Source organism: Balaenoptera acutorostrata, chromosome 6, assembly GCF_949987535.1.
Source record: "Balaenoptera acutorostrata chromosome 6, mBalAcu1.1, whole genome shotgun sequence".
Taxonomy (NCBI): Eukaryota; Metazoa; Chordata; class Mammalia; order Artiodactyla; family Balaenopteridae; genus Balaenoptera; species Balaenoptera acutorostrata.
Window position 1 is genome coordinate 68,116,298 of NC_080069.1, and position 12,516 is coordinate 68,128,813.

General features: G+C 42.0%; 1 protein-coding gene and 1 pseudogene across 1 annotated transcript in view; one reads left to right on the plus strand and one right to left on the minus strand.

Moving 5' to 3' along the window:
• The window catches only part of GLDC (glycine decarboxylase), a 109,133-nt gene that overhangs the window by 57,841 nt on the left and 38,776 nt on the right, over positions 1-12,516 (plus strand). The window contains exon 16 of the mRNA XM_007186003.2: positions 9,278-9,353. Coding sequence (XP_007186065.2) covers positions 9,278-9,353 — 76 coding nt within the window. The remainder of the gene's footprint in view (positions 1-9,277; positions 9,354-12,516) is intronic.
• LOC114238343 (DCN1-like protein 2) lies at positions 3,787-5,396 on the minus strand (annotated as a pseudogene).

Sequence of the window (12,516 nt, forward strand, 5' to 3'; positions counted from 1 at the left end):
CACGGCCTGCAGGGGTTCTCAGTCCTGGCTGCATATTAGAATTCCCGGGGAGCCTTTGAGGTATAACATGGCCTCCCCACCGCGCAAACTAGCTACATCGGAATCGCCTCCAGGGGCAGTACCCAGGCATCACAGAGTTTTTAAAAAGCTCCTCAGGTGATACTAATGTGCATCACTGGGTTGCAAAGTGTGTTGACCTGGAGGAACACCAAAGAGGGAGGTTTAGTTATGACTAATATCTTCCAGTGGAGTGAACTTTAAAACTGGCCTTTGCAGGCCAAGTCATGACTGTCATGTGCAGATCACATTGTTTACAACAAAGAGAGTCAAACCCCTGATAGTGGCCATGTCCCTCCCCTTCTTTCCTGAGCTCATGGTCAGTGTCATTGAGTAGACTTACCTCATTGATAACTTCTGATTCGCTTTCCTACTGGGCCTAGTGCAGCTTCAGAGCCCTCCCTTACAGAGAGCTCTGAGAAACCAGATATTAGAGACCCTCTCTGATGAGTGACTAATTTCCCAAGGAGACACTCAGAGTGCCAGGAAGAGAAAGAAGGGTGAAGGATGAAAAGAGCCACTTTTGGGGAAATATAAAGCAATGAGAAGGATCTCCCCTTCCCCAACTTTCTTGACTCTCAAGAGTATATTTGGATTTTTGCAGTTTGTAAGGCTTTGGAGAAGTGGTTCTCACATTGGGCTGTACCCACAGAATTTCTGATTCAGTACTCCTGGGGTGCAAGCCAAGCATTTATATTTCTAACAAGTCCCCGGGTGATGCTGATATTTGGGGATTTCGAGTTTGAAAACCACTGCTTTAAGGTGCTCTTGAGATATCAGAAAGGTTAGAGTGGCTGGATCCATCCAGATGTTTTTTGCCCAGAATTCAAAGGTTAAGCATAGAATTTAGCTTATGTCAAATTAGATACAGGTTGGTAAGAACATGTTGAGGGGGTGTTATTTTAAGCTACTAGAAGCAGAGATCTAGGTAGTGTTTGGAATATTTGAGTTATGCAACAAAGAGTTTGATTGAATTTGAATTGCTTCTAAGATATGGAAGCATATCATGTTTATCCTGTCTGTAAGTTAGGAGTCAGCACTAATTCTACCTTGTTTTCTTGAGAGTGGTCCTCTGAGGTTGCCGTGCACTGATTCAGGTCATTTTTGACACACTGGCTGTTTTGTTGATCATTTTACTGTGATTAGTTTTACCATAATGTCAGTTTCTTAGCTAACATTTCACTTGGATCATTTTTGTTCCTAACCACTCGTTGGTGGTATTTTTAAAGTAAAGAAGGGTTTGGATGAGGACAGTTTGGCATTAGAATGTCCAACATCAAAACATTATGTATCACAAGAAATTATTAATAGTGCTTCTTTCTGGGGAGTAAGACTGGGAAGAATTTGGGGGGGGTTGCTTTCTTTTCTTTTTTTACTGTAAGCTTCATCCCTTCTGCATTGATGGAATTTTAAAAAAATCAGACAAACATATTACTTTTATAATACAAATTTTAAATTCATCTGTAAATTAGGTGGCATATCCCAATGAGACAGATGAGAGTAAGATCCAGAGGAGCTCAGGGTAAAATTGTTTGAAAAGGGACAGCAAATCAAGGAAGGCTTTGATATTAGGGGCAAGAGAAACTCCAGGATGGCCCCATCTCTTTGTTAGACCTGCCTAGGAATGAGTGACTTTAAAATGCTGTGTTGTAGGAGAAATTTAGTAATCCCCTCCCGCCCCACGACACCGTCATTAAGTAAAGGTTCTTAGGTGCAACAACAGAAGATGGGTTGGCATAATTTAAGCAGAAAAGCAATTTACAGGGTGAAGATATTGGGTGCTTCCCAGAATTGATGGAAAAGCTGGAGAATGGGGCTTCAAAAGTGAGCAAGACCCAAGGGAAGTTGGCAGCAGAGAACCAATCAAGGTCACTCCAGGGGAAGCATCACCACCACCACTGTGACTGCCCTTTTCCTAGGGTCACTCTCTCCAGATTCATGAAGTCCCAGGCTGGAGTATCCGTTAGGTTGAGACTGGGTTACATGTCTAGCACCTCGTTCATGGGTAGTGATTGGGAATATCTGGTCCCTTTCTGCTTCCATAGGGTGTGTTAGGACCCTGCCTTTCCCTAGACTCACACAAAAGGGGAAATTCCCCTTTTAAGGGACCTGAAAGGCTGAGCATTTCTACATATACATCCACAAAAAGAGCAACAATGAGAACCTGCAAATCTCCAACATCCTAATGTAACTCTTCCTTTCTATTTCTAAGCACATTCACGTTTGATCATCACAGCACCATTTTCTAATTGAGTTGCCTTTGTTTTTTACTGTTTGTTATGTAGTTTCTTTGTTACTGTTTTTACTGTTTATATGTAGTTTGCAGATATTTTCTCCCAATCTGTAGCGTGTCTTTTCATCTTCTTAACAGGGTCTTTTGCAGAGCAAAAGTTTTCAACTATGATGAAGTTCAGTTTATCCATTTTTCCTTTTATGAATTGTGCTTTTGATTTCAAGTCAAAGAACTCTTTGACTAGCTCTAAATTTCAAAGATTTTCTTCTGTTTAATCCTAAAAGTTTTATCGTTTTATGTTTTACATTTAAGTCCATGATCTATTTTGAGATAGTTTTTGTGTAAGGTATGAGACTTAGCTTGACCTATGGAAGTCTAATTGTTCCAGCATTATTTGTTGAAAAGGCTGTCTTTCCTCTATTGAATTACTTTTGCAATTTTGTCAAAAATCAGTTGGGTTTATATATGTGAATTTATTTCTGGTTTCTATATTCTATTCCATTGATCTATAAGTATATCCTTCCACTAATAATACACTATTTATTACAGTAACTATATAATAAGTCTTGGCATCAGACTGATTCTTCTTGCTTTTTTCTTTTTCAAAATGAAGCTATTTCAGTCACTTTGCCTTTACATATAAATTTCAGAATAATCTTATGTCTACAAAAATCTTGGTTTTATTGGATAATGATGCATATTTTAGCTCTTAAATATTATAGTTTTGGGACTTCCCTGGTGGCGCAGTGGTCAAGACTCCACGTTCCCAATGCAGGGCGCCTGGGTTCGAACCCTGGTCAGGGAACTAGATCCCACATGCATGCCGCAACCAAGAGTTCACACGCTGCAACTAAGGAGCCGGTGAGGTGCAACTAAGGAGCCAGTGAGGTGCAACTAAGGAGCCTGCCTGCTGCAACTGAGACCCAGTGCAACCAAAATAAATAAATAAATTTTTTTTTTAAAGTTATAGTTTTTACAACAGGCTAGATGTTAGATATTGATATTATAGGTGGTTGAAGGGAAACAATTCACTTCGTATTTAAATTTACAGTTTATCACTCCAAAAAACCTTTTCATGAAAAATGTCTTTTCAAATGTAATAATTTTAAAAACATATAGGAAACTTCTTAAGAAGTTCAGATATTATTAGAAATAAAATAGGCCCACTGACTTGTAGACAGCTTAGAAGAAAACTTCTCTGAAACTGCACACTAAATGTGGCCATTAGTGTGTGAACTACAATGGTGTGTTAAAAACTACTGAATGATTTTCAGAAGAATATCTAGAGAAAATTAAAACAAGAATAGATTTGGTAAATCTCGATACTTGATAGTCCAAAAAAATTGTATAAATCTTGAATCATCAGCACCCAAAATTTTAAATGTTATGATCCATAACATGATCATTTTCTTTAGGGCACTATTTTTTTTTAAATTAATTAATTAATTAATTAATTTTGGGCTGTGTTGGGTCTTCGTTGCTGCGCTCGGGCTTTCTCTAGATGTGGCAAGCGGGGGCTACTCTTCGTTGTGGTGCTCAGGCTTCTCATTGTGGTGGCTTCTCTTGCTGTGGAGCATGGGCTCTAGGCGCGCAGGCTTCAGTAGTTGCGACATGCGGGCTCTGTAGTTGTGGCTCGCGGGCTCTAGAGCACAGGCTCAGTAGTTGTGGCACACGAGCTTAGTTGCTCCGCGGCATGTGGGATCTTCTGGGACCAGGGCTTGAACCCATGTCCCCTGCGTTGGCAGGTGGATTCTTAACCACTGTGCCACCAGGGAAGTCCCTAGGGCACATTTTTAACACCTTTTGACTTGTATAAATATAGTATCCCACTTTGACTTGTATAAATAAAACATCCTACTGTTTTCTCAGTTCAATTTATAGTATAATTCAACAGGAATTTTGGTGACTGCTGGGGTTCACACTAAGTCATGAATTGTAGCGTATTCTGCAGTCATGCAGATGGGTTCTATGTTACTTTTTTGTAAGTATATATACTGTGCAGAAATCTTTCTCTTAAAAACAGCAGCTACAATAATCCATCTTCAAATATTCCCGAGCAGACAACTTCTGAAGAATTTCTTATGATGTATATAAAGTCAGCCACTGTATTCTTTAGGTGGAACAGAGAGGTTATTTAATGACTGGTTGAGGATGACTTCTGCAATCAGTGACAAAGGTACTCAGTAACTGACCAAAATGCCTTCTTTATAGGATGCAATTCACTTATAATCTTATGCTTAAATTGTATGCTTAAAAAGTGCTGTGCTTTCCACCTGTGACTATTGGCCATGCATATCATTCTGCAAAATCATCTGTAGGAGCAGGCCATCCATGTTCCTTCTTCATCATAGATAGACGTATCTGCAGTTATATTTCTAAAATCTAGTGGAAGTTTCCAGATGTCCCTTGGGATTTATTTTGTGTGATAGTCCAATAAAAATTTGTTCCAAAGATCTAAAAATTTAACCTTTCCAGATAGAACTAAATTGTAATATTTCTTAATCTTAACCTTTGCTCAGTGCTCTTAGCAAAGGTAAAGGTAAAATGATAAAAATCTTGGAAGTTTATTTTGTCCTTCTTGCTCTAATCTTAGCAAAAGAGCTGAACTATCACTCTAGCTCTGTCATGCCATCTTCAAATTCCACCCCCCTCTTTAATTAATTTTTTTGCCAAATTCACATTGAATAGCTGCCCTGAAATCCCACACTTAACGATGATACACTGACGCTAATAGGGTCTAGGTTTAAATCATTACAAAACTGTTGAATCCCATCAACTCCAATTTATTTTCACCTTGTGGATCATTGTACTTGCTATACAGTTGTTCTAGCTTCGTCTAGTCTACTGGATTTCTTGTGGATTCTTTGTAGAATGAGTCTGGGTTTTGGAAGAAGTTGCTAGTTGTCACTCATTCTGTGTTAAACAGTACAATATGTCGCAGTTTTTTCACCAGCCTGAGTAAATGCCGTGAATGGGGGCCTTGTTTTTCTCAGACAGTTTAAGCTTATGCCTACCTGGCACTTCTAAGTGGGTCTGAGGCTCCCCATTTACTGGCCGCCTCCTCACTGTGGCTGGCTCTGCAGGTCCAGGCCACTAGCCACTTCATTTTAAATAGATGTCAGAAGATCACTATCCTAGCTGCCCCTCCACAGGTAGTACTTTTCTGATGGGTTCTGTCTGGGTTATGCTTATAAGCAGTTACTTTTCATAATACTTTTCCACCAACAGGTGGCACTAATAATTCCCCTTATTTCCATAGTACCCCAGGAATAAGACTTGTGTGGCATTTAGAACATATCTTTCGTACTTTTTTGAGTTGAAACATGGCTGATTTTTAAGAGTATCTAAGGCAGAAAACACCCAGCATTCCTGATCAAGTCTTTAGCATGTTGCCTTTCTCCTGGATTACTGGCTCCTAGCTCCAGTCTCTTCTTTCACTCCTAGTCTAAACACCTTGGTTGGTCTTCCAACAAAACAAGATGAGTAGAAGTCATGAGAAAAACACAGAGAGAAATACAAAATCCATGTGCTGAAGTCCCTTTCCATGGGGGAAAGGATGACATTAATGTTGATTGTCTGGACTGGAGAAGAACTCAATTTTGAACAAATTGACTAAACATTTATTGCAGAGCTACTCCATGCATAGTACTATTCTATATATTCCCTGTGAGTACTATTCTATATATTCCCTGTGAATGTATAGAACTCTAATACCTAAGATCCTATTCTCAAAGCCTATACCCTAATTGAGATAAAATAGGCACACAAAGTACATGTGAGATCTATAATTTCAATGTATAGTGTATGAATAGGATGGTATTATCAGAAGAACGAGTAGAGTAAAATACTACGAGAGTTTGGAGGAGGTAAAGAATAATTCAGTCATTCAGTCAGTCAATCAGTATTTATTGAACACCCCCTATGTCAGTGTTCTTGGCATAGAGAAAACAATGTTGATAAAGACAGATAAGATTTCTGCCTTCAGGGAAGGCCTCTCTGAGGAGGTGACACTTGAGCTGAGGCCTAAATACTGATAAGAAGCCAGATATTTGAAGAACTAGAGGAGGAGCTTTCCAAGCAGAAGGAACATTTAGTGAAAAGCCCTAAGACAGACATTGGCTTGATCTGTTTCAGGGAAGGAAGAAGGCTTGGGTGGCTGGAGGATAGTGAGCAAGGAGAGGATGGTAGAAGACACGGGTGTAGAGGTGGGTGGAAGTCACAGATCATGTGGGGGATTTGTAGGCCATGGTGAGGAACTGGATTTGTGACTTTGGGGAAGGCTTTATAGAAGAGGCAGAACTTGAGTTGGGACAGTTGAAGAATGGTGGATTTGGCTTGTTGGAGGGAAAGGAGAGGGTGATAGAGGTTGAGGGCTGTGGAAGTGCTCATTCAAATGCTGTGGTAGCCCATCCTCAGCCCATCCTGAGTCACAGAGTGATGAGGGTTGCTGCCTGAAGATGGTGATGATTGATGATGATGATGATGACGTTGATGATAGTGATGATAGTTGCCAGTACTTAATGAGTGTTTACCTAGTGCCAGGCACTGTGAAAAGCCCTTTACCATGGATCATCTCATGTCTTATCATATCTGCCCTTCGAGTTGGGTGCAATTATTATGCACATTTCAGAGATGAGAACACAGAGAGGCTAAGTAAATAGTGGTGTAAGTGGTTTGCTAAAACGTGGCATGTTCATTTTCCTGTTCTCAAAATAAAGAACATCAAATGAGCTAGAACTTGTTTTTCAGAAGCCAGAAAAATAGAAGCCCAGTGTTTGCCTCCCTCCCTGGAAGAGAGAGGAGAGAGGCAAAGCTCACTCAGTGTGGGTGATGAGGAAATGGGTGCCCCAGGTCTTATGGGGACAGGCCTTTTACATGGAGCTAAACCTCCTAGTTCTGTCAGTCAGACAAGGGTTCTGTGAAGGAAAGCCAGCGTTTGCTCCCATGACTCTAAATCCTTTGGGAAGCACAGCGTGCTCAGAGGAGCCTCACTGCTTACAAGTGAAGCACGAGGCCCCTTAAGACAGGCCAACTTGTATCAGTGTCTCTGGCTGTCACTGTTGGCCGGTTGGGCATGTAATACTCTGACTCAGTTTCTTCATGTGCAAAATGAAGACAATGGTACCTATCTTGTGGGGGTATTAGGAGGATTAAATAAGATGATGTAAAATGCTTGGTGGTGACAACAACAATGTTTCCCATTTACCTGTGTTTACTCCGTGCACAGTGCCTGGTAAAGAGGAAGTGCTTAATTAATGGAGCAGTTTATACTTATTGTTATTATTATTATTCCTTAACTCATCTAGTCTCTTCTGCTGCTCTGTGACACCCACATTGTGGAAATCACCACTTTCCTTCCTTTCCTCCAGCCAGGCTCTACGCCCTGCACACCCAGATGTTTCCCTGTTCTCTGTCCTTTTCTCATGCTGAGCCCTAAATCGTCAATTCTGCCGTCTCCTGACACCAAACCATCAATGCCCCTATGCTAGTTTGCAGATATTTCAAATCCAACTGGTTCCATCCCAGCGTTCTCTCAAAAAATGTTTTCCAATGCTCAAAATGTTTAGAAATTAAACCGTTTATCCAATTTATTCTTAAGCCTTGTGCTTTTTTAGAGTATGATCTCAATATTACGGGGTGACCAGAGGCGATGAATGCCAAAACCACTGCGCCTTCCACAGAGTCAAAAGATGGTGTAATTTTGCGAAATGGAGGAAATATGCATTTTGAATGGGATTAAAAAAACCGATTACTCACTTCCTTTCCTTCCTGCAGAGAGTACTGAGAACATTAAGTAACAGTTTATGACTGACTCAGCATCCCTCCCTGGAATGTTAGTCATTAAGTGTTCTCTAAAAGTAGTGTCTTCAAGGACTGCTGAGACGGGGCTGGCCAGCCTCTAGCAGCCATGATCATTAGGGCTTGGGAAAGCCAACCCTGAGACTGCCAGCAATGGTGCCACACTCAAAGTGTACAGTTCCTTTGGGGTAATCTGATCGTTGACTAAACATTTGGTGATGTTAAGAAATTATTGTTCATTGTTTTAGGTGTAATAATTATCTTTTGTTTTTATTTATTTATTTATTTATTTTGGCTGTGCCATGCGGCATGCGGGATCTTAGTTCCCCAACCAGGATCAAACCCGTGCCCACTGCAGTGGAAGCGTGGAGTCTTAACCGCTGGACCACCAGGGAAGTCCCTATAGTTATCTTTTAGAAATAATTCTTATCTTTGAAAGATAACATATTGAAGATTGAATTGATGAAATGATATGATGCTTGAGTTCTGCTTCAAAATAATCTAGTTCAGAGTGAGGGATATAGGTGGAAACAAGATTGACCATAATCTGATCGTTTTTTTTTTTTTTTTTTAATAGGGAGCATTTTTTTTTTTTTTCAAATTTTATTTATTTATTTTATTTATGGCTGTGTTGGGTCTTCGTTTCTGTGTGAGGGCTTTCTCTAGTTGAGGCAAGTGGGGGCCACTCTTCATCGCGATGCGCGGGCCTCTCACTATCGCGGCCTCTCTTGTTGCGGAGCACAGGCTCCAGACGTGCAGGCTCAGTAATTGTGGCTCACGGGCCCAGCTGCTCCGCGGCATGTGGGATCCTCCCAGACCAGGACTCGAACCCGTGTGCCCCGCACCGGCAGGCAGACTCTCAACCACTGCGCCACCAGGGAAGCCCTGATCATTTTTAAAGCTGGGTGATAGGTATAATGTGATGGTTCCTTATATTCTTCTCTCTACTTTTCTATAATTTTGGAATTTTCCATAATAAAAAAAATTTTTTTAGGTGCATGGGTAAGCTTTAGTGCACAGACCAGGTACTCTTCTGGTTGTTCAAGCCTTTAGGCTCATGCAGGGGTCCTAGGTGAGCTTTTAGTGTCACATGTTGGTGAACACACAGCCTGTGCCCGATGAATATTGAATGAGTAAATGAAAGCAGAGAGGCATAAAGCTCTGACCCTTTTCTTCCTGTCTTTGCAGCGGAGCCCAGGGGGAATACGCTGGGCTGGCTACTATCCGAGCCTACTTAGACGGGAAAGGAGAGAGACACAGAACAGTGAGTGTGGACCGTTTGCTCACCACCGGGGGGTGGGGGGAGGGCAGCAGGTTCAGCTTTAGGGTCCCTTTCATTCTGTGGGACACTCCCTCCAAGTCTTCTTGGAAGAAGCTGGGGAAACATATAATCAAGAAACAAATGTCTATGAACTGGCTATTATGATCCTTGCCTCCAAGACGTTTCACTGGACCATTTTGAGGGAAAACATTTGGAGATAAAAGGCTTTCTCTCAAACCCAGTCTGTAAAAGTCAGCCAGTTGGCTGTGGACCTGCTCCCCGCAGGGAGCAAAGGGAGGAAGGGGCAGGAATGTTGCCATTCCAAGCCTCCCTCCTTGGCTCAGCCCTGGACAGAGGGCAGAGACTGAGCTTTCATTCTTCTGTAACTCCTACTGTGCCTGAGCACAGTTCTTGTCATATGTATGCTCAGAAAATATTTATTGAATAAATAAATTCCCTATTAAGTGATTCTCAGCTCTAAGCAACAAAAGAAGACATGGGACATGGAGCAGAGTTCACGGTTCTGCTTCTTTGTTTGCTTTGGGTGAGAGTCTAGTCTCCAGGGTCCAAACTGCTTTTGGGGGGCCCTTGTGCGGCCAGCAGGTGCTAATGGGCTCGCCAGGCCTCCACTAATCCCCAAAGGCAGTGCCTTTAGCAGATGACCTAACAACACAGGCTTCAGATTGTGGCTGAAGGAGGTCTGTGTTCCTGGGACCTTCATTTTGGTGATGGCCACGCTAAACTTGAACTTCATGAGCTGTGGAGGTGGTGTTAGAGGGAGCAGTGGGTAGGAGCCAGGAGCAGGTCGAAGTGTCTGCCCAGCCCAGGAGAGTTAGAGAAAAAGGTGCTGGGGTGGTCTGGCTGCCCACATAAGTGGGGTGCAGGGGGTGGTAGTCCAATCTTAGTCCATTCCTGGTTTTATTAAAGCTGGAAGATTATTTATGGCCAGTTGCCTGGATTTTGCAGTGAAGAATTTAAATACTATTTCACTTCCCTTTCACAAAGGAGGAGAAAAAAAATTTTCTCCCACCTTCCCTTGCTTATCCATCCTGATTACACAGGTGTGTTTTCCCAGGCCTTCGTCCTGGTTGGGGAATAGAATTGACTTTCAAAGACCTTTTAGAAAACAGGACATTTATTACTTGAATAAGTTATTGAAGACTGGCCACATGCGAGGTACTGTGTGCGCCAGTCCAGAGAGAGATCAAGCGATAAATAAGACAGACACAGTCCCTGATATTTCAACTTTTTTTTTTCGCTTAGGTGTTGAATTCTTTAACTTTCTAAGGAAGGGTTAGTTTGGAATTACGATTGTTCTTTGGACCTCAGAATCTCAGCACCGTCATAGAGTCAGAAAGGAAACACTGGGACTCCAGTGAGAGGATGCCAGATGACTGACATTTAAAGTTGCTTTTTCTATTTTTCCTCCGTGGCTTCCATGTACTCAGTAGCCCCTGGAACTCCCCATTGTTATGTTCTTTAACCATGAGGTGTCTGGGACTCCTGGGGAGGGAGCCGTTCATCCTGTGTAACCATCTTCATGTCGCTCCTGCTTTATGGAGAGGCTGCCGAGATCTACACTGTGGTGCTTGTGGAAAGCCAGTGAGCAGCTAGCGAGAAAAGGCCAGCTAAAACCCAGGGCTGTCCACTCTGTGATACTTCCCATCCCTCCTTGGTTCCCTGCTCTTTAGTCTGACACCCGGAGCTATCTGTGAATGTCTAGGAGTTGGGGACCAAACCAGAAAGGTCAAGGAAAAAGGATGAGAGACGTTTTGATTGGGCCTGGGCAGAGTTCTTCTGTGACTCATGGATTCTTTTTAGCTCCTTTTCCTTCTTTGTTTTTTCCAGTCCTCCCTTCTCTCTCAGTCCCCTTGTGTGTGACTTTTCTTCTGGCACCACTGTTCACACTACCATCACTGAAATGTTGGGAGAGGTTATTCCACTGAAGGACAGAGAGGAGTGGGATGCTGCATTTTGGGGGGTGGGTGAGGGGAGGCAGGGAAGGCTACCCAGTCACTGAGCTTGTAGAAATACAGAACTCTTAAGTTCGGAAATGTTGGCATCCTTTCTAGATTAAAGATTTTAATTAAACCTGACTTTTTTAGTTAGAGAAAAAGAAAATGACTTATTATTCAAATAATCAGGATTTTTCAACATCAGAGATGTCTAAGACAGCTGCTTCCATACAACAGACTCTAATGGAATCTAGTAAAATATATCCTTTTGAAAAAAAAAAAAGAATGTGGGGAAGTCATGTGCTACAGAACCTCCCGGGTTCCTGATGATTCTCTTATTTCAAGCTGTTTTGGAAGTTATTTTCACATTTACTCTTAGGTTAAATTTCAGAGGTTCCTAAAATGCAATGGCCAAGTTCTTGATTTACCAGTTTAACTTGAGAGAATACAAATTATTTAACAAACACTTATATAGAAATTACCCTGTGCCAGGCACTGTCCTAAACACTTTATATTTATTAACTCAATTTGCCTGTCAAATACTAACTCAGGTTTGTTGATCAGATACTGAATTTCCTATACAAAGGGAAAACACTGACCAAAAAACCCCCCAAAAACCAAAAAAAACCCACCACCAAAAAACACCCCCAAAACCTATATGTATTTTTCTTTTCTCAGCTGCCTGAGGCAAAGGAGTGGCCTTTTGTTTTTGGATTTTACCTGTGGTAAGAAATTGATTTCCCTGGCAAAGGAGCCCTCCTCCTTAATCTGTCACTCATTCAGCAAGTCTTCTTTTTTTTTTTTTATAGATTTATTTTATTTATTTATTCATTTGTTTTTTGGCTGCATTGGGTCTTCCGTTGCTGTGTGCTGGCTTTCTCTGGTTGCCGCGAGCGGGGGCCACTTTTCGTTGCAGTGAGTGGGCTTCTCATTGCGGTGGCTTCTCTTGTTGTGGAGCACAGGCTCTAGGTGCGCAGGCTTCAGTAGTTGTGGCACACGGGCTTTGGTAGTTGTGGCTCGTGGGCTTAGTTGTCACGTGGGATCTTACCAGACCAGGGCTTGAACCCGTGTCCCCTGCATTGGCAGATGGATTCTTAACCACTGCACCACCAGGGAAGCCCCCAGCAAGTCTTTGAGGATGAGCTAGCTATGTTGGGTCTATACCAGGTGCATTGGGGGGTTAGAAAAACACAGCATCCACCTAAATTGGC